This window comes from Glycine max, chromosome 17 (genome assembly GCF_000004515.6).
Source record: "Glycine max cultivar Williams 82 chromosome 17, Glycine_max_v4.0, whole genome shotgun sequence".
Classification (NCBI taxonomy): Eukaryota; Viridiplantae; Streptophyta; class Magnoliopsida; order Fabales; family Fabaceae; genus Glycine; species Glycine max.
In genome coordinates, this window is record NC_038253.2 from 11,348,694 (window position 1) to 11,372,285 (window position 23,592).

Sequence of the window (23,592 nt, forward strand, 5' to 3'; positions counted from 1 at the left end):
ATATATATATATATATATATATATATATATATATATATATATATATATATATATATATATATATATATATATATATATATATATATATATATATATATATATATATATATATATATATATATATATATATATATATATATATATATTTACATAATACACGAACTACTTGCTAATGATTATATAGACTCCAATCCCAATCCCTCAGGTGGCTTCTGCCCTGGCGATGCACTCAAACTAGGCATAGGTGCCAATGTGCTAAATGGGCTGCTCAACGTGACTTTGTGTCAACCACCGGTTATATCTTCTTCTTCCCTCCTCAACGGTCTCATTGACCTTGAGGCTGCACTGTCCTTAGAGCAAATATTTTGGGCATCAACCTCAACCTTTCCATCTCACGCAGCTCACTTCTCAATGCTTGCTCAAGGCAAGTCCCATGTGATTTCCATTGTGCCTAATTACCCAACATATCATATATATCATCGTACCTACTTTTGCTTTGTGTTTTCCAGTTGTGACTTTCCTTTCTTTTTTTTTTTTCAAATTCCATGTGTGGTTCTTGTACGTGCATGGAGGGTTAGCTTCTCGTTATTCCTTCCTTTCAGTGTTTTTGTAGTTATCTGGTAAGAGTGACGCGATATATATTATATATAGAAGCTCTCGATGGTTGCTTGTGTAAATCGCAATGTACAAAAGTTGATGAACTAGTCTGTTATTTATAAAAAGAAAACCAAACACAAGCGCTTGCAAATGACCTCGTTATTAATGCTTCTATTATATATATATATATATAAAGAGATCAAATATCAATATAGTTTTGACCAACTATTATCTCATTTAATAACTTTCAATTAATTAATATTTTTGTTAAAACTCGTTATTTGATTAAAAATTCATTTCACATGAATTAAATATATAAAATTTTATATTAATATAAAATTATTTGTTATCTTATTATTCATATAAACTAAAATTGATGTAATAAAAAAAATTAAAATATATTAAATTATAAATCATTTGATTATTTTTTTATTATTGTTTAATTTTAATAAAATTTAACACATATAATATATATTGATAATATGTAAATATAATTTAATGATCAAATAAGTAAAATTCACAATTTTTTATCAAATTATAGAATAATAAAATATTAAATTATATTAATATAATTTCATCTAATACATATTAATTGTATTTCATGTGTAAAGAATTTAGTATTTTTTTAATTGCAATTAGTCTTGTATAGTTTAATGATATTTTTACCAGTGACTTGGTTTTCATATTGTTTTCCGTTAAGGCATTAATGGTCATTTTCATAAACATTGGATTTGGTAAAAGTCGAAAGGATAAGACGATTTTGCCATATGCTTAACTTGGCACTCTATGGCTTGGCCTTTATGGCTAATAAGTAACACATTTGTTTTTAAAAATGTATCATTTGGCTTGATCTCTTTGTTGGATTTGATTGAATACTAATCTTGGTCGTGGCATATAAGAATATGATTTGTCCACCACTCGTATAATGACATACAAACTAGCCTAGTTTTAAGCCACAACTTCTAACTTTGCATCATATTCGGTTTCTATGTAACCAAATACACCATATGATGCAAAGCCACAAAATCTTCCAGCACTCTATGCATTTCTTTCCATTTGCCAATCCTAAATTCGATATAAAAAAATGTTGTATTCCATTATTTGGTAGAACCGTATTCACATCTAACTACTGGTACCAAGTAGTCTCTTTTGAAATGGGGAGATTATTAAAGTTAAACTCTTTTAGAATGGAAATAAAAGTCTAATTATGTTTAAAAAGTTTTAGAGTTTAATATTTTTTCATATATATTTTCTTAATGAAAATTATTACACTGTTAATTTGTTATAATTTTTAAAATAATTATTACATTAGATATAATTTTTAAAATAATTATTGTAAATTAAAGCTAACAATTTTACTGTACACAAAAATTTATAATTGTGTGATAAAACAAATATAAGTATATTTTTAAAGCAAAATATAAGTATATTCTAATTAAATACTATTAACATTTGCTAAGGCTAATAATTTGAAAACTTTGCATAATATTTTGTTTTTGTTTTTGACAATCGTGTAATATAAAATTGGTTAATGTGACTTCACGCCCCACCCCCAAATTATGAAGATTTCACGAGCCAAAAACGCGTGGAAAACTTAGATTTGATTTTGATATTAATTGGACATCACAGATTAAGTCAATAATTGCGGACTTGTTCACAAAGGAATGTCTAAACGAAACTCTTTTTAAAATGAAAAAAAACGTAGTACAACGTTCTTCATTGGCTTATGGGCCTTTGCTTGTTAGGCTTCTAGCTATTATAAGCTCCTAGTTGCATGCTTCCTGTCGAAAATTGATCATATTTACATAATTGTTTTTTTTTTAACTTAATACTTTCGTCGTGCAGTGACGACTGATCCACGTATCAACGAGAGGATGCACTTCCAACCCTTCGCTTTTTTGGAAAACACACACACACATATATTTTTTAAAATATGTATATTTTATCTTCTTAATTTTATATATTTGAATCATCTATCCTTAATTTTATTAGTATTTTCATAAAATATTTTAAACATAAATTTAAATAATATAAGTACATACACACTAATTTACCCTTTGTTCCTTTTTCAATCCTTAAAATTTTAAGGCGCAAATGAATAAAACAACAAAAAGATAAGATATGTATTGAAATTATACATATGGTTCCACCTTATTTCTGGTTACGGTACCCAGTTTAATTACATAATATATTGCTTATCATGAAAGAAACGGGAAAAAGGAAACAACTAACAAAAACCAAATTATATATATATATATATATATATATATATATATATATATATATATATATATATATATATATATATATATATATATATATATATGAAATATATATATATATACACATATATGAAACCATCAAATCACATAGATTATAGTTGAAAATATCATTTTTAATCAATAGGAAAGGTAAAAGTCTCACTATTTACGGGAAATAAAAGAATTAACTACGACGAAATTGATATTTTTTTTCAAATTACCTTTCTAAGCCTTTTCAATCGGTAAAATATTTTCTTTAATTTATTACACGTATTTTTTTTTTTACTTTGAGAAAAAATAATTTTTTTGGTTTTATATTATTTTGAAATACTTTTCATTAAATAAACATATATATAACCAAAAAATATTAAAAAATAATAACTATTGAGGTAAATTTATTATAAATTTAACTAACCTAAATAACTAATAATCATTATTCACTTCTTATTTTTGAACAAAATATCTACTATTTACTATTTATAGTTTAATTATAAGAATATAACTTATAAACACTGTACCTTAAAGTATTTTTTATATTAATTTTTAATCAAGGTTTTATTTTGATAACCAACTCCAACTTAATTAATTATAACTTATATTACGTGGATTATGGAAATAAAATTTAACTATTAATCATTGCCTTCATTTTAAAATAAGTGTCACATTTAATTATTTAATGTAACATTAATTGTTTTTTTTTATTATTTCTAATAAATATCACTTTAATTTTTTAGTCTAATATTAATATTATTTTTTATCTATTTAATAATATTATACTCTATTTTATTTATTAATTAACTTTTTTATATGTATAAAATATTATACAACCACACTTATTTTCGGACTAGGGAGTAAAAAAAACATTTAAGAAACAAGATAGTAAGTTTTCTTCAAATTCATAATTAATAGCTATCAGCCAATTAGCTAGTGGTAGTGTGAGGATAAGATTGAAAATGTAATAATAGCTATTAGCCTATTAGCTAGCGGTAATGTGGGGATCTGATAGGCTGTCGGGATACACACTTTTTTTTTAGAAGTTATTCAAATTTAAAAGAAGATAGTTTTTTTTTAAAGACGTATACGAGAATAAATTCTAATTTTTACTAATAATTATAATTTATTAGTTAAATTCAATGTTTATATATACAATTTTAAAATAATTTTTTTACTATTAACGAGCTAAAACTATTTTTCATATGACTTTTAAAATAGTTATTACAACAATTTTATCACAAATAACATTATACATCAATAACTAATAAGTGGTAATGTTACAAATTCCTGAATAAGATGACCCGGCCGGCCCGGAAAAAAACAAAATTAGTCGAGATTTTTAACAAGATATTTTTATCATCGAAAGTTATATACTATCTTTTAAAGAAGTAGAATATGAATTAAAGAAAAGCTTTTTTTGACACATGTATTATTCTATTCGCATAGCTAAGGATTGAAACACTAATATATGTTTAAAGAGCTCAAATTATTTGCTACTTGTGTAATATCTTGTAGGGGTTGGAAATTTTTTTATTTGAATCATATGTATAAAAAAGTGCATTTCAATTTGATGTCAACCAACACGTACTTTGTTCGAAACAGGCTGCAGGAAGAATAGTCATCATCCTCAAATTTTAGCTATTTTATTTATTAAAAGTTTAAATACAACCAAATTAATCACATCTCGGAAGGAACTGTAAGGGAGAGTGTGTACTGTGCAGTCAATTTCCAACCACAATAAGCAATACTTATAATAGGACCCAGTGACCCATTATTTCACATGCAGAACCTTATGTACTCTCAGATCCACCGATTGATGGCGGTTCCTGCATGCATCACAAGTCACAAGCATATAATACCTAATTTAAGGTTTTTCCCCGCCAGCTAAAATTCTCATGTTCACTCATGGTCATTTCATTAACATACTATTTATTTATTTTTTTGTAAAAAAATTCAAGTGTTGAATATTAATTTTGAGGTACTGAATATATAAGTTTTAATTAAAAAAAATTATGTTTTGGTTTGGGTAATTGGCTCGATTCAGTTTCGGTTGATCTAGCATGATATTATTCCATTTGGATATCTCGGATAGTAACCCAAATTTTATGTTTGGTGAGACTTATAAGCTATTGTCTTTTTTTTTTCTTCTCAATTTTATGCTTATTTTTTATTTAAAATTTAGTTTTATCTTTTTATTCAATTTAAAAACTTTCTTATTTTCTTTATTGTCCGGACAAATTCTCGTATTTAATTTAATGTTCTTACATGCTTACAACAAACATAATAATCAATCCCTCAATTGTCATTGTTACATCATTCTTTAATATTAGATTTTTTTAAAATTATTTCAATTTTATAATTATTTACTATTTTTTTTATTTTATAATTACCTATTTTGATCCTTTGCATTATTTTTTATTTTATTGATTTAATTTGTTAAGGCAAAAATATATCCTACTTTTCAAGATGATTAATTATTAAAAATAAAATTCAAATATTAAAAATATTAATATATTATTTGATATTTATTAGATAATTTTATTAAATACTTTCTTAATTAGCTAGCTTATAAACTTATAACTTTATAGCTTATAAACTTCCAACCAATTTATAAGTCAATTTTTACGAGACATAGCTAAATTGATCCAAACTGAAAAAAAAAAAAAACACACTAGTTTGGGTTGCTAGTAAAATAAAATAAAATAAGACAACTGAAGCTATCTAACTCAGTACTTAATAATTGAATTGTCGATTAATTTAAGTTTGTATATTTTACCTATATACGTACATAATACACCAACTACTTGCTAATATTTTAATAGAGTCGTCATCATATTCTCATTGACACTTCCAAACACCATGAGCACTATATAAACCCCCCATCCACACCAAATTACTCCCATCTTCACTTACACTCTTCTTTTAAGCTCTAGCAGTTAACTAACAATATTAGCATTTGCTAGTGATTAGGAATATAAAGATACGCCAACCACAAACAGTTTAAGATGGCCTCCAAAACATGTTCATCCCTTGCTCTTTTCCTCACACTCAACCTCCTCTTCTTTTCACTTGTCTCTGCATGCGGTAGTTATTCATGCCCTAGTCCAAAGCCAAAGCCAAAGCCCAAGCCAAAGCCCAACCCTAACCCTAGTCCTTCTGGTGCATCGTGCCCCCGTGACGCACTCAAGCTAGGTGTATGTGCCAACGTGCTAAAAGGGTTGTTGAACGTGACTTTGGGTCAACCACCAGTTACCCCTTGCTGCACCCTTCTCGATGGGCTCGTTGACCTTGAGGCTGCAGTGTGCCTTTGCACTGCCCTCAAAGCAAATGTTTTGGGCATCAACCTCAACCTTCCTATCTCACTCAGCTTGCTTCTCAATGTTTGCTCAAGGCAAGTCCCACGCGATTTTCAATGTGCCTAATCATGGCCTATACACAACATATCATATATATCTAACGTGTTTGGAAACTCGTTGAGGATGGAGAAATCACGTCTGAGATATGAAAAGCTATAACTATTTGCTTTTCCACATCTAAAATGTGAAAAATTACGTCTGAAACGTGAAATCAAACACGTTAATTAATCATCCTATCTACGTACTTTTGCTTCGTGTTTGGTATAGTTGTGACTTTCCTTTATATTGATCAGTGTGTGAATCTTGTACGTGCATGGAGGGTTAACTTCTCCTTATTCCTTCCTTTTAGTGTTTTCTAAATATTGTATGGTTAGAGTGTTGCAATAAATTAATAAATAAGTTCCTGATGCATGCTTATGTAAATCGCAAGGGAACCAAAGATAATGAACTGGTGTGTTATTTATATTTGATTGAGAAATGGTCATTATATCACAAATAATCGTTTGGAAAAATAAATATGTTGGGTACGTTTATGAGTGGGGGGTCACTGATGTAATAGGAGCAGATTATGTATGCAGGGACTGAACAAATTATCTTGCTTGATATATGCTGTGGGGTTTTATGTGCTGCGTCAATAGTTTAGGAGCAGGAGCAGATTATGATTGCTGCATACATAATATGCAGGAGCAGATTATATGTATGTTGTGGGATTTTGCAGTGTAGTGGTTTATATATGATGTAAAAGGGTTTGGTTCCCTTATATTATACCCTCTATTATATAAATCTTATTTGGCTTATATAAAAAGAATAATCCTTCTTAATTTATTTCGTTCTGCCTTTTCCTTTTGTCTTTTTTGGTGAACGAAATCACCAACTAATCAATTAAGTAAATTATTCGGCATACTACTAATTAAAGTGTATCAATTGAACTTTCATATCTTGCTCGGTAACAAACAAAATTGGGAAGTTATGAGTTGGTTTTTCAGGGCTATTGCTTAATAATATCTCTGCTAATTATATCCAATTTAGTTCTTTACTAAGGAGGAAATAGCTGCATACGATTCGCTACCTTTTTTTACCATGCAGGGTATGATCTATTTAAATCATGCATAATGAAATTGTATTTCAAGGTGTATCTTTCGACTTATCTAGTAGTGTTTTAGATTTTTATAAAGATTAGATCGAGGACATTCAGCAATAAATTAAGTATAATATTCTTTTATCTAATTTGTTTACATCTTGTAGCCTGTTAGAGCACTCTGTCTCTTAATAAATTGTTTTTCCTGTAAAAGAATAAAGTATTTAATTGTTGAAAATGTATATTACGGGAAGACATATTACTAATCAAGTATTTGTTGAAAAAGTTGGGAACACAAGAGTCCATCATATTATTATTAAATTGTTGAACCATTTCCCCTAAATCTAAGAGATCAATATTGGAAGAAAAAATCATAGACATTCAAATTACTTTTCCTGGATATAGTGACAATATAATAAATTATACAAACAAATGATATACTTTTGAATCACCATAATGTTCGTGCAAATTATTCATTTATTTTATTAATTACACATAATAATCTTTATTTTCAATTACAAAATTTCAACTTAAAACTTTAAGAAATTTAAATCCAATTTCACTCAAACCAAAATCACATATGTTAGCCAAACATATGATTAGTTATTGTATACTTTATTTTATATATTAAAAAAATCCATGTACATTTATAATATTTATATGGCTAAAATATTGTTCTAATCGCTTATTTATTTATTTATTTAATTGGTGTAATTTGATTTCTTTATTGATAAAGACTTCAATTTAGTTAATTTTCAAAATCATGTCTATGTTGTAATTTTCATCTAGTTGATAAAAATGTAGAACCAACAAAATGGGTAAGAACTCACTAGTTTGAGCCGGGTTGGGTTGATTTTTTATGCCCATTTCAATTATTATGCATAAATATGGCCCACCCAACCCGTATTCAGGTTGACTAATAAAAAAAACATGTATGTTGATGCTATTAAAAAAATAACCCACTCCTTACTTGTCACGCAAATGAAATAGCACAACAATTATAATTAGGTTTGTCCTTTTTTTTTCTCACTCTTTTTTCTTGATTTAGTTATTCTTCTTGCTTTCCTTTTTACAACAATCAACATAGAATAAAAATTATAGGAAGTTTTTTTTAAAAAAAATCATTTCGTCCTTTTAATTTTAGGTGGATCAAACTATTTAATCTATCAACTGGTGGTTACCTAAACTAATTTAACTAACTTTTTAAAGACTCAGCAAAAAGTGAGTCAAGATAGGCTAGTCCACTTTTTGAGCAACACGAGATGAACTGACTTTGTCCACTTTGACAATTGTATTGGTGTTAACAAAAACAGACATGTGCCACTTTCACAGGTTCAAGCCACTGACGTTATTATAGTCATATATGCAATTTTGAAAACTAAGGGTAATTATTTTTTTTATAATAAAATGGCCAAATTGGATAAATAAAATAAAAATAGAGACAAAAGAGTATTTCAGTCTATTTATATTAAATAGTTAATTTTCGTAAGAAAAAAAATACATACAGAGAGTAACAGACTAATTCAAAACTTATTTATTAGAGTTTTATTTTTGTTTAATGAAGTGATTTAATAATCATTATTTGATTCTGATTTTTTAATAAAATATATTAATTATTTATTTATTTATACCTTATGTTAAAAAAATTAAGTATTTATACTTTAATTCAAAGAATAAAACTTATAATACATCATCTATTTTTTTGGTATTGTTTTTTATATAAGGTTATATTTTAATGACCAACTCCTTGTTTTTATTTTAACTTATAAAGTATTACTAGATTATCAAAATAATTTTCTAATTTTAATTTTAAAAACGTTTAAGAAGCAAATTAGTTTTCTTCAAATTAATAAATTAATCGTTGCTATCAGCCAAATAGCTAGTGGTAACGTAAGGATCTGATTAAAAATCTAATAAACTTATAATAGCTGTTAGCCTATTAGCCAAATAGCTAGTGGTAATGTAAGGATTGGGTAAGCTGTCGGGATATACATCATCATCTCTGTTTTGTTTTGTTTTTTTTTTTTTTTTTTTTTCCAAAATTATATTTTAATCTCCTTAGTTGTCTCTAATTTTGATTTTAGTATCTTTTAAAATTATTGATGCATATAGTAATGCATTTAGTCCTTCAAGTTCAACCCCGTAAACATGATCCTAATTTAGACGTTGACTGTTATAAAAAAATGTTGACAGTCACGTGTTACATTCTGATTGGACGATAATTGACACGTGTCACATTTTGATTGAATATTGACAACAACAATACATTTTTCATCATTCATAAAGTCAACATTTAATTAGAACGTGACACATGATAATTTACGGGATTGAATATAATTAAAGGACTAAATGCATCAATAATTTTAGGATCGGAGGATAGAAGTTCCAAATTTAAACCAAAATGGATTTTCAATCATGTAGAGGTATACGAGAATAAATGATAGTAAAGGTATATAAATTGAAAATTAATAATTAATTATACTGATTATATATACATATATAATAAATCATAAAATTTATCAATTTAATTAATTTTTATCAATAATTATACTTTTATTTAAATTTATTTTTTTATATAATGTCAATGCAATTTATTTACTATTAACTATTTAAAAAATATTCTACATAATTATTATAAAAATTAACGACCTCATCATTCAAAACTTAATGCATTACAATTAAATTCTTCCTACTTTGTTGTTTAAAATTTTAAATCCAACATAATTACTTTTTTTCCTGATAATCCAACCAAATTACTATTCACTCCAATCTTAAATATAAATAAAAATACCTCATATAATTATTTCAAATATAAATAAATTTTAACTAATTTTAAAAAAACATTCTCCAAAACATTTTTATTTTATTTCAATAACCTCTTTAATTCTCGTTATATCAATTGCATGACTTTTAAAAATAAAAAATATTTTCAATTAAAAAAAATTCTATTAAAATAATGTTTTTTAACAATTAGCGTGAAGAGTAGTTTGAATAATGATTTTTTTTAACAAGATACAGAAAATTAAATTAAATTTACTAAATTATTATAAAACAATCACCGTGGTATTCATGCAAGTGAAACTTATCTCAAATTTCTTTAGTAAAATTTGAAATTTAAATTAAACTTTGTAGATGAAAGAAAAAAAAATAAGATGAGAGATTCTATATAGGAAAAGTGAGTCACTCATATTTCTTAACAAAAGATTAATAATTATTAGCAAAATAAATATATATTTCTCACTAAAATTATCTTGTAGTAAAAATTACCATGAATTTTTTTAACACAAAATTTAAAAAAATATCTAAAAAAGATTTATACGTTTGTATAAGTGACTTATCTCTTTTAATTATAAGTGATATAGAATTTAAACTATGATTGTTAATTTAATATAAAATAAATCATATTAAAACAGAAGTATTAATCTCAAACAGCTTTCAATAGAAATTATTTACTACTCACACTATAATAAAAAAATAAAAAAATCTGGCAAGGGTTTGTACTTTGTAGAGAAGTTGTGGTGAATTTACAGCCACAATTAGTGATACTTATATGGGACCCGCTATTCCACATGCAAAAGTTAGTAATTGCATAATTCTGGGGACTCCAAGGATCTTAGATCTTACGGTCATGGAATCAAGTTGCCCAACGGGTGCATAACTTTGCTCCCCAGATCCACCGATTGATGCCAGTCCCTACATCAACAAGTCACGAGCATTAAAAACCTAATTTAAGGACTTAATTTTCCTGCCAGCTACAAATTCTCAGGTTCACGTTCCATTAATTTAATATTTTTTTATTTATTATGAAATATATTCAAGTGTTTAATTTTTTATTGTCAAAAATCAAATACTGTATTTTAAGTTGTTACGGAGTTATTCTTAATCAAAATTAGCATTTATCTATATAATTATTCTTAATTTTAGTTATAAAAAATACTGATTATTAAAATAAAATTTTCATTTTGATTGAAAAATTACTCCAACCATTTTTATAATATATACAATATCTAGGTTTAATTTATTTTTAAGAGAAAAATACTCTCATACATATATACATTCATATGTTCCTTTTATAGGCAATAATAATAGTACTTATTTATATTTTTCATTATTAATAAAACTAATCTATCATTGATTAAATCAATTTTTTAAATGTCTTTTAATTTAAGTTTTACATTTTACCTATATCGTACATATATAATACACAAACTACTTGCTAATTTTTTAATTGACTCCTCATCATAACCCCCTTCCACCTTCAAAACATCATGAGCACTATATAAACCACAATCCACATCCTCACAAACACTCTTCTCATAAGCTCTAGCACTTAACTAGTAATATTTATTAGAATTTGCTAGAGAATTAGAAGAATAAACATAATACCCCAGATGGCTTCAAAAACTTGTTCCTCCCTTGCCCTTTTCCTCACACTCAACCTCGTTTTCTTCTCACTTGTCTCTGCATGCGGTTATACACCATGCCCTGGTCCAAACCCAAAGCCAAGGCCCAACCCCAACCCTAACCCTAACCCCAGCCCAAGTGGCTCGTGCCCCCGTGACGCACTCAAACTAGGTGTATGCGCCAATGTGCTAAACTTGGTGAACGCCACTTTGGGTCAACCACCAGTTACCCCTTGTTGCTCCCTTCTCGATGGTCTCGTTGACCTTGAGGCTGCAGTGTGCCTTTGCACTGCTCTCAAAGCAAACATTTTGGGCATCAACCTCAACCTTCCGATCTCACTCAGCTTGCTTCTCAATGTTTGCTCAAGGAAAGCCCCACGTGATTTCCAATGTGCCTACTAAGCTTATACTATAAGTATAACATATCATCTTAAATCTTCTTTTGCTTCGGGTTTGCTCTAGTTGTGGCTTTCCATTTTTTCTTCTTCAAATTCTATTGATCAGAGTGTGGTTCTAATTGTACGTGCATGGGGGGGGATTAACTTCCGATCGCTATTCCTTCCTTTTTAGTGATTTTTTTTATTTGTATTGTTAGTGTTGCGATAAATAAAGTTCCTGATGCTGGCTTATGTAAATCGCTAGGGAACCAAAAAGATGATGAACTAGTGTGTTATTTATTTAATTTGATTGAGAAATGATTATGTATTGCGTACAAAGAATCCTTCTTAATATATTTTTGGCTTTTGTCTTTTTTGGTAAATATGAGATCAACAACTGATCAGGTGAATTACTTGGCTCGTCTAATTAACTTTTGTCCATGCGCTCCAACAAGAGGAAAACAAATTCGTTCAGTAAAATATTTAAAAGAAAGAAAAAACACAGGCGTTTGCAAATAAGCTTGTTATTAATATGTTGCATCTAATATCTACTACCATATAGTATATATTACAAGATGACATAATCAATTATAGGTTGAATTACTGTAAAAAAAAAAAGGTATAGGTTGAATATGTCGGGAAAACAAGAGAGTCCATGACATTATTAATTAATAGTTGAACCATTTACCCTCAATTTAAGATAGATCACGACTTCTGCTCATTACGGGCGAAAAATTAATTAACTACAATTAATGAATTATTAAATGTTTGATTGCACTGCTTATAAAAAAAAATAATTGCATATCTGAAACCATTGGCATCTTGTATGTCTTTTTTTTTCCTTGGACTTACATGTAAGGAATAAAAAAAATAAACTACTTATTTAACTACTTCATGACTTTGTTGAATTATTGTTAAAAATAGATGGATGGGCGATCCAACATGTTCAAATATGAACTTAATGATTATTGAATTTAACCATGATACACTAATAATACGAAATAGTTTAATGATGATACCATAGATTTGGAGCCTCCTTCCGGATGATCCAATTGAAGAATTAATTGAAAGTGGGACAGGAATGAGCGGTGGTGTAGGCACTTGGGGTTTCAGGAGGTGGAAGGATATTTTTATTTTATTTTTTTAAATATTATATATATATATATATATATATATATATATATATATATTAAATCATTATTATTTCAGCATTTAAAAATAAAATAAAAAACTAAAATTATACCAGTCAATGTTAACAAATTAACAGACAATATTTTAAATTTGGACGAGAGACTAAAGTTATTGATTTTTAAAAATTGAGAAATTAATCGACTCTATTTTAACCCTTTTTATTACACGTATGTCAAAAATAGATTAAAAATTCGAATAACATTATCTAAATTGTGTTCAAAAAATATTTTTCTTATAATTATAAATGTATAATTGTTTCAACTAAATTAACCAACTAATATGCATGTTTGAATGAATTTGTTTAAAATTTTATTTTTTTTTTAGTTTCAAAGAGGATTTCTGGAAATGATTACTGAATAAAGAAAATTGTGCAATATTTATTTTTTAATTAATACTACTATTTTATAAAAGTTTTGTGCTACATTTTTTTTAAGTCCTGCTTCATATTTTTGTTTCTAAGGAATCATGGCCATTTTGTGCTTCACTAGCTGGCCATCATTCACCTTAATCAAAGTCATCATTGCATATTAATTAAGAAGCTCTTGTGGGTGTAGACTCCACTGCAAAAGACACTCGTGACATCTCACATCAACCTCCTCTGATACACTCATAATGAGAAGAGCCATTAAACTTGTTGGCACACTGCCTATAAATACTCTCATGAAAACCATAGCCAAGTACATATAATTCATACATCTTAGTTGTTATTCTGCCAAACATTGAAGTCTTTGCAGATACTCCGGCACTGTGTAGCCTATCCTCGTCGAAGTTCACGAATTACTATAACAGTGTACCATTTCATCAGTTCGTCCAGAACAATACTATTACTTCCTATTAATTTTTTTATGACAGCACGCAGATTAATTAAACCTGAAATCTTTTTTAATAATTAATTAAACCTGAAATATGTCTCGTAACATCGTTGCTTTCTTGTATGGACAATATTACACATCACTTGGCTTTTGTTGAAGTCTATGACAGCTAGCTTTTGAATAATCGGAGCACTATTTGTCCCGTGACATGCAACGTGGAGAAACTAGAAAAAACAAAAAGATATTCTTGTCACTCAAGAAAAAAATGTCGGACGAGAGTGGATTTCCTTTTCCCATTCATGTCGCACTTCTTAAAAAAGCTAATGATTCCACGCCTCAGAAATCTCTTTCCAGATATTCGATCAATAAAAACCCAAAGAATTTACGAGACAAATCACGTGAAAAATAAAATGGTTTTGCACTTTGTTCAAGTTCGAACACCGTGATGTTTAAAGGTTGACTTCATTCCACATAGAGTGGTGTCTAGCTGAAAAAGAAAGGTTAATGTCATAACTACATTAATTTAGATTATTTTATATATTTTTGTTAAATATCGTTTATTTAGATTTAAATATAGTTTTAATTTCATATTTTTCAATTTTTTATTTTTATTTTAAAATAAAATATCTGATTCTCCTATTTTTTTAAAAATTAAATTTTAATATAATCTTCAATTTTACTTACATTTTTTGTGTGAATACATTTATTTATTTTTATTACATTTTAAACTAATTGAATCCATTAAACTAAAATAAAAAATAAAAAATAGACAAAATCTAGAATTGAATCAAAATTGTAAATTTTTTAAAATAAGAAAATTAAATGTTTTTATTTTAAAAATAATGGAACCAAAATTAGGACTTAAGCAAAATAGGAAGATAAAATTTGTGTTTAAACCTTTTATTTATTTTATAGAAGTCATGTAATAGAAGTTTCTCTATATATATTCCGTCTGTTCCTTTTTCATTGTCGAATTTTGGACAAATTTTTATTTTTATTTATTTGTCATTTTCAAAGTTCAACATCACACAAATTACTCTTTTTTTTTCATTTACACTCTTACTTCTCACCAAAATTTTAATTTAATTTGCACATGCATTCATTATATGGAGTAGAAATGAAAAAGGATAAAATAGAAAATCTTACAACTGTTTTTCAAAATCAAATAAACTTATTGTATTTCTTAATTTTTACTTAAAAATCTTAAAAGATGAATAAAAAGAAATAGAGAAGGTAATAAATTTATTGTATTCTTATACTTTTTCTTCTCTCGGTTTGTTGTCCTTGATATACACACATATTTACTCCTAATGACAATTTTAATCTAAATTAATATTAAAATATTAAATGCATTCTTACTTTCTCTATTTATACAATTAGTCTCTTTAAAAGAACTATAAGTATAAAATTTTTCTATTTGAAATTAAACTTGTATTTTAGCCTCCAGAAATAATTGGTGCCAAAAATATGTAATGTACCCTTAAATGTGAATTGGTAAGAGCTAATTTGTGAGTTGAACACTAAAAGCAATGTGAAGTCGGGGTGGCGAAAGAATCTATTTGTCCATGACTCATCTAGTTTGCCAATGCTATTTTTTTCATTAGCCAAAGAATATCATTGGAAAGGGAGATGGTACAAGAAATATCACTCAAAGATATACAGAATAAAGTGTCGAAATAAGATCCTAAATAAGTATGGTTACAAAATATTTAAGTGCTATTGCCGACATAAATATGCTATAAAAAACATTAAATTAAATTACAAGAACTAACAAATATATTTAAATTTAATTATTTTATAATTTATTTTTAAAATTCATTAAAATGCTTTAGAATAGTCCCTTATATTGACTTATATATTCATAATGGTTTAAATTAAAAAAACATTTACTTTTATAAATTATCTTAAAAATAACTAAATTAAATAATCATTTCTTTAAAGTGAATCAAACAAAAAAGTTACAATTTTTCAATTGTTAAAAGTGTTTTTGTGGATGAATGAGAGAGAATATCTTGAAATAGTCATAAGGAATATTTAATTTTTAAAAAAAAATTATGAATATTTTAGATATGACATTCATAAAAAAAATGTTAATGGACAAAATTGTATAAATTTTATTAAATGGGTCATTGATGAATTATAATTTTTAATGAATAGTAAATAGATTAGTGGATTGTTGTTAATCAATCATTATAATTCATATAAAAATATATTCAATCTATTCATTTTATATGACGTGAAGTAAAGATTATACAAGGAAAGATAAATCTCAGGCTCCGTATGGTGGAATTCAATAAACCGAAAATTAACAACTATATCTTTTCATTAAGAATCAGAAATATATTATTGTTATAACAATATGGAAAGGTGTCTGTGCTAATCATTGAGGGTTGAGAGGGGCACCTAGGCTTTGTTGAGCTGGTTTTCGTGTTGATGAGATGTTTAATTTACTAATTTAGTTTTCGTTCCTACTCTTAGATAAAAGCTTGTTTTTATCTTCTTTCTTCGTCTGGTCCATAGATCGATATATGAATGATTAAAAAACCTCACTATATATCTTCGAGAAAAGACAATGAAAAACTGAAAGGACGAAGAAGATACATGTAAAGGGCTTTCTCACTTCAATGCTCAGATATATTTAAAGAGCTTCAAATCATCTAGAATATGTGTATAGACGAACACTTTTATAAAGACGAAGGAATCTTTCCATGTTTAGCCTAGGTAGAAACAAATCACTCTATTTATCATGTAAAAGAGGGGGACACAAAAAAAAATGACGAATCTCTCCTACTATATAGGCTCATTGTTTTTTTATTTGATGAATTATATACACAGTTGTGAAACATAAAAAAATATAAATCTAAATTATCATAATATAGATAATCAAGATTAAATGCTAATTATAGTGATGATATAACTACAAAAATAATGTATATTTGTCTTTTACTCTTCAATATTAAGATCTAATTAATGATTTATATTTGTAGCTTATCATAAGATGTCACGAGCAAGGTTCGCAAATCACAATAATTAACATGGCCTTGTATATCGGTTGATTATCCAGTCGTGTATGTGTGTGTCAGCAACGGTTAGGAACAGTACAGCAAAGCAAGGTTCCCAAATCACAATAACTTGGCCTTGTTTATGGGTTGATTCTCTAGTACACTCTAGCATATGTGGTTATTAAAATCGAGTTATATAATTCATTTTTACAACACTTAGTAATTCTCTTTTCATCACAATAATTATGTTATCTATCATTTTTTATTTTACTCTTCTTATCTCTTTCTTTTTACTGTGAAAAATACTGTCCAAACACGGCGTAGAAATAAATTTTCTGATAAGCACTTGGATCATATGGTCCCGAATTGGTCGTCGTTGGCCTGATCTCGTCAATCTTTTGTTCTGACTCCCCACACTGTTCACAATAGGAAAATAACTCTTTTCACACCTCTTTACTTATCACTTTATCTCATTTTTCTCGTATAAAGGATTGTAATCATGCAACAGGAAACACGGTAAAAATTTGATCAATTTTTGTTGAAAATGAAATGCATGGTATAACTTTTACAACCAACATTTAGTGAATGACAGTATACAAATATATACCAAAATACTTGAAATAATGCCACATACAAGTGCAGCAATTTAAAGACAACTAATCTACACGAATTGTAGTTAGATCAATTAGTCAACAATATTATAGTAATTGGCAACAGCAACGAGGATTCATCTGTTACAAATTGTACCTGCCATGAGTACAGTGCTCTCGTTTATTCAAGTATTTTCCTTTCCAAATAATAACTCGAACTAATTTTCATCACAGATACGTTAAAACTATCCAAATTATACATAAATAGAAAACTAGGACAGTTCACAAAAACTTGCAGATGCATAAGGTTGTTCAAAGAATGTTTATAACCTTTTTTAAGTTAAGGAAATCAATTTGAAGTTTAGTGAAATCAGAATAAGGAATAATGAAATATGAAGGGAAGTATTTTGACTCACGAGACAAAATATATATTTCAAAATATTAACAACACATTTTTTTTTCAACAGACTCTTTATTAGTTAAATTTGTTAAAAAAGCATAAAGTTTTCTCAGTCACTGATGGTATTTTGCTATTTGCTAACAACCATCTCACGAAAAAAAAGAGTACAAAACTAAAAAAAAAAAAAATCACAATCTTTCAAACCTATACGTAATACATATATAGGTCATGAACTATCCCGATTGAAACATATACTTTAACGTAAACTCTTGTATACGTGTTATGAGAGAGATAAGAGTTAATTTGTAGCAAAGAAAAATAGATGAAGCAAAGAATAACAGTAACAACATTAAACGAACTTTGTAGCAAAGAAACTAGAACCCTCAAATTCGTAACTGGAAAACTTAACAGTTAATCCTGCGAAGTATTATCAAAGCGTAAACCCATACACATATAACGAAATAAGAGTCATTACATAAACCCTAATAGAAGAGATAAAGACATATTAATCTAGTAGTAAGTAGTAACTAACTAAAACTATATATAGCCTTGATAATATTAAGTATTGGGTACTATGAAGTAGTGCATGCAGTGGTTTAATACAGAGGTGGACAAACAAAACCAGGAGGAGCAGTCTTCCCGCAAGTGACCAAGAGTTGAAGTGCAAGAGGAAGAAAGATATTGAGGTTAAGAAGCTTAGCCCTAATAACAGTGCAAAGACAAATTGCAGCTTCAAGATCAAGCAACCCCTGTATAACGGGACAGCACACGTTCTCAACTGGGTTCCCTATTCCCACATGCACCAACCCTCCAAGCACATCCAAGCAAAGCCCCAATTTTAGGGCATCAATTGGGCAAGTCCTTTGAGGAAAAGGACTGCCACCGTGCGGCGGCGGGTACGGTGGTGAGATTGGTGGTGGGTATATCACCACCGGCGGCGGTACCACCGGAGGGTTGATTATGATCGGCGGCAGCGGAGGGGACACTTTCGGCCGGCCTCCGCCGTGATGCGGCGGGTGTTTGTGGTGACGTGGCGGAGTGCATGGCCCACATGCATATATTGGTGGCAAAAGATTTAACATTATTATTTTCAAGATGAAGAACATTGCTTTAGCCTTTGATTTTGGAGACATGGTGACTTAGCTAAGGTTTCTAAATTCTTATTTATTTTCCGTGTATGAGTTTGATATTCCCAGACTTTTAGTGCAATGTGTATATATATGAGTTGAATTATGTTTTCAATGGGAAAGCTTGAATAAAATATTGAAGCTGGCGCTAGTAAATGTTACACATGGCAGCATGTACGTAGAACATCCATCCACCAAGGCTTCTTCTAAGTGACAGAGCGAGAGAGAGAGGCAATTGAAGTTTTTGGAGTTTTCTTAAAGGTTTCTCTGATTTCGAGAGTGACTCCGTGACTCGTTCAGTACAATCCGTGACCTGGTTCGAGTTCTGAAACCTGTGTGCAGTCTCACAGATTTTCATTGTAAATTTTCCATACATAATTTGCAATATTCGGCCTCTCTGGTGAAAGATGTTTTCGTTATATCTCCATTCATTTCTTTCCGACTTGTTAATCAGAGGAAGCATATATAATTAGAGTGATAACGAATTTAAGGGTAATTAATAAGTGTGACTACACATATAGATAGACGGAGAGAGCTAGAAATTGAGTTTCTTAACAATACTAAAATCTTTAAATTTCGAAAATGTTATTAAATTTTTCTTATGCTTAAGGTGACAATTAGAGTTTGGGGCAACGGAATATATATAACAGTATTTATTTTAGATATGACATCCAACAGTTGATTTCATGTTGCTTGTATATATAAACCATTTATGTTTAAAGTTCATTTTTTCTAAAACAAAAGAACACGATGGATCTATGTTGAGCCGAATGCTGTTAATGTTAATAACCATAATTAAGTAATGAATACTCAATACAACTCATAACTAAATTTCTTGATTTTAGCATAAATGATTTTAAATTATTAAATATTGAAATGTGTCAAATTAACCTTAAGATAGAAGAATTTATGTTAGTATAGACGTATAATCCACCAGTTCAAAGTGTGCATCTCTTCAAAAAAATATCTCTTATGAATAAGGTAAATACTTGTTTAATATAGATTTTTTTTATTAATTTTATACGAATAAAATATAAACAGGGAATGCAACTATAAGTATCTAGGTATAAATAGATATTGAAATGCAATTAAATTGTTATCCACACAAATATAAAATCAGATATGAATTTATATAAAACACTGATATAAACACAGGTACTACAATATCTTATCTAAAAAAAATATAAAGTCTTATTTAAACCCTACTTGTTGTCATCACTAGTTATCTCCGAGAGTCCATGGCCGTGGATGCGTTGGCTTTGTGCATGAATTGTCACAGCAAGATGTTGGGCCACGCGGATTGGGAAGCTGCTTAGCTGTCTGTGCAAGTCCAGAGTCACGACACCTATCATACTGTTTGAGGATAAATTCTAAAAGATTCAAGATGTAATACTTAATATTTTTTATTTGAAATAAGTGTTCCCGTTAAAATATTTACTTTTTATTATTTACTATAAAAAATTATGAGTTTAATAATTTTATTGTTGCTGGAAAAATATTATACTTAATCGTTAGAAATCATTCTTAAAATGATGTAAGATAGTTAATATAAATGTTAACAAATGTCCTTGCACTGTTGACTATTGTTTAGTGCGAACAAGGAATATTTTTATGGGATGTAATTAGCAATCCTACTAGCTGCTTATCACAAATCAAATTTAAGAGTATTAGTTAAACTAGAACAAGACCCAAATAATCAATACACTCAGTCGTAATCTTTATACTACTTGTACATATATTATTTATTCAAAATTATTCCTTGTATCTGTTTATTAAATTTAAAATAATATTAATTATTATTTTTTAATTACTCGTATGTCTATTTATTTTTTAAAAATTATACATATCATACATGATATAAAAATATAATAAAATCCATATTAAAAAGGGGAAAATAATTTTAATATAAATAAAGATATTAATAATTAAATGTTTTTAATTTGTATCCTAGCGTTTTAAATTAAAAAAGGAAGCTTAATTACTTATTCAAATTATAATAAGACATTAATTTTTTTTTTGGTAATTTTATCTTCATATTTTAATCATAGTTTTTAAGGTGGATATTTAATTATAGTTAATTTTACTAAAATGAGATAAAACAAATTACTACCAATGAAATAAAATGATAATTTAATTGAACATAACTATATTTAGATATTTATTAAAATTAAAATGTATTTCTTAATTTTAAATGAAACTTAAATCATTATTTTGAGGATTAAAATTTTAGAAAATTATTTTACACAATTTATTTTAAATTGGTACTCTTATTTTTGTTTCTATAAGTTAAGACAGATTTGTTCAAGGAATGGTGAAAGTGAAACACTGAATGTAAGCACCTTTCATGACGGTTGGCTTACATTGTTATTCTTAAAAATCGAACATAAATATTAAGAGTTTACAAGTATATATATTTTTTAAAAAAATTAATGTTAGTTGTTAATTTTACTGATTTGAATTTTTTATTTATTAGGATTTTAAATAATATACCAATTTTTAAATTGGTATATATTTTGACTAATAAAAAATAATATATTTTGTTTGCTAGTTTGCTAGTAACCAATGAAATGAAATATTATATTATGATTATAATTTGATCTCGATTTTTTTTAAATTTGAATTGGGTGCAAATATCATAGTAAATAAATAAAAAGCAAACACAGTTGTTTATAGTAAAAATAAAATATTAATATAAACCTTGAATATCAATACATGTCACTGCAAGAAAAATGATTATATCTATGAACAAAAACTGTCATAAGTAAAACAAATTTAGATAAATATATAATAAATTTTGTCCTATAAATATTTCTTCTATCAATTTTGAGAAAACATATAATGATAACTAATAGTCTGTGAGAAAACATATAATGATAATTAATAGTCTGTCAGTATAAAAAATTTGTAGTGTGCATAGGTAAGATTTATTAATTTCTATTTACAATCTCCCAATAATAGGTAAAAATTATTAACTTGTAGCTACCGTCTTTAATTATAGGTGAAAAATATATTATAATAATAATAAATCTTCTAGCTATTTTCACTGCTGCTTTCCCATTTATATGTTTTTTTTTAAAAAAAAAAGTTACCTTGTGAAAAATGACATTTAAATTGAAAGAATATGTAAGTTGTAAAAAGAAAAGAAACAAGGAAAAATAAAAATAAAAACCAATAGCATCAAGATAAAAAAAATATCAACAAATAAAAAACATTATGATTTTAATAATCTCAACAATAAACACATTAAAAAATAATAAAAATTAAAATTCTTGCGATTACCCCCAACAACTATTTGTAGAGTCCCAAAGCCATAAAGTGATCCATATAACATTACTATGATTTTTAACAAGAAAAAATAAATAAGAATGGGCTAAAAGAAAAGAAAAGGACTTGCTGGTCAAACTGCAATGACAATTGATCTTCAAAAGAATCTTTCATCCATCCAGGGAACTATCCAAAAGAAGTTGATATACTCCTTCAATGGAATCACTAGACTCATGTTCCCCACCTCATGTTGAATGTTGAATGCTCGTGATCATTGTTACTTTTATCGTAAATTCTTTTATTCCTTGTTGAAAATTGTCAAAGGACAATTTCTTGTTTGTCCTGTCCATCTTTCCTATCCAAGCAATTGAAATTCAGAATAACAATCACAATAGGAATAGATACATTTATGTGAGGCTCGACTACTAAATATGAGTTCTTTATCACCAAACAAGTTTTCATATGTGAGAAGACGGTAAACTAAGTACAAACCATGAACAAGAGATCCAAAACTTTCTAGTGGAGACTAGAGATAGTTCAAAAACAATAAAAATATTTCTCTAGGTAAATGTTTCACATACCATGAAAATTCAGTTAAGGTAGCTTAAAATGGTAGAATACTAGCCTATAATAGTTTCCTCCTAATATATGGGTGACTAGACAATCAAAGTCTCTTATTATTTGCTAACTCGTGGTCATTGTACTTCAAGTCTCTCTCAGACATTTTCACAAATAAGTCATCCACCACTAATTTAGACCCGTTTTACAATAAATCTAGGATGAACACATATTCACGAAGTGTAGAACACATATTGAACCATAAAACATGTACAAATAACGAAAGTGACAAAATAATACTTACAGAACATAGCGTATAGTAAATGAAAAGTCAAGCAAATAATGATGATAAGATGAAGATGTGCAAAACCTAAATTTTATTTCGCAGAACAAATTCATCCATAGAAATCATAGTAAGAAATAAATGAAATTACCTAAAAATCAAAATCAAATCTGTAGAAGATAGGAATGAGAAAACCCTAAGGTAGAGAAAGTAAGAGACGCGAATTGAGAGAGGAAAAGAATAAGTACTTCCAATGGATCCGAGTTGAGGAAGACGATGTCACCACCTTCCATTTCCAT

General features: G+C 27.7%; 3 protein-coding genes and 1 long non-coding RNA gene across 4 annotated transcripts; 2 read left to right on the forward strand and 2 right to left on the reverse strand.

The window, feature by feature from the left end:
* The first annotated feature begins 5,736 nt into the window (after window positions 1-5,736).
* LOC100801985 (14 kDa proline-rich protein DC2.15) lies at window positions 5,737-6,625 on the forward strand. Its single transcript, XM_003549859.5, has one exon. It carries the CDS (start codon window positions 5,858-5,860, stop codon window positions 6,272-6,274), a length of 417 nt encoding a protein of 138 aa, XP_003549907.1. The 5' UTR covers window positions 5,737-5,857; the 3' UTR covers window positions 6,275-6,625.
* Window positions 6,626-11,593: 4,968 nt separating this feature from the next.
* Window positions 11,594-12,437, forward strand: LOC100500016 (alpha-amylase inhibitor/lipid transfer/seed storage family protein). Its single transcript, NM_001248713.2, has one exon. The coding sequence runs from the start codon at window positions 11,678-11,680 to the stop codon at window positions 12,089-12,091; it is 414 nt and encodes a 137-aa protein (NP_001235642.2). The 5' UTR covers window positions 11,594-11,677; the 3' UTR covers window positions 12,092-12,437.
* Window positions 12,438-18,488: 6,051 nt separating this feature from the next.
* LOC100802510 (36.4 kDa proline-rich protein) lies at window positions 18,489-19,254 on the reverse strand. Its single transcript, XM_003549860.5, has one exon. It carries the CDS (start codon window positions 19,192-19,194, stop codon window positions 18,658-18,660), a length of 537 nt encoding a protein of 178 aa, XP_003549908.1. The 5' UTR covers window positions 19,195-19,254; the 3' UTR covers window positions 18,489-18,657.
* A 3,188-nt stretch (window positions 19,255-22,442) lies between these two features.
* LOC121173834 (uncharacterized) lies at window positions 22,443-23,583 on the reverse strand. Its single transcript, XR_005889342.1, has 2 exons — window positions 23,445-23,583; window positions 22,443-22,802 (listed from the first exon to the last, which is right to left on the reverse strand). It is a non-coding gene; the product is annotated as an uncharacterized lncRNA (long non-coding RNA).
* Between the last annotated feature and the right edge of the window lie 9 nt (window positions 23,584-23,592).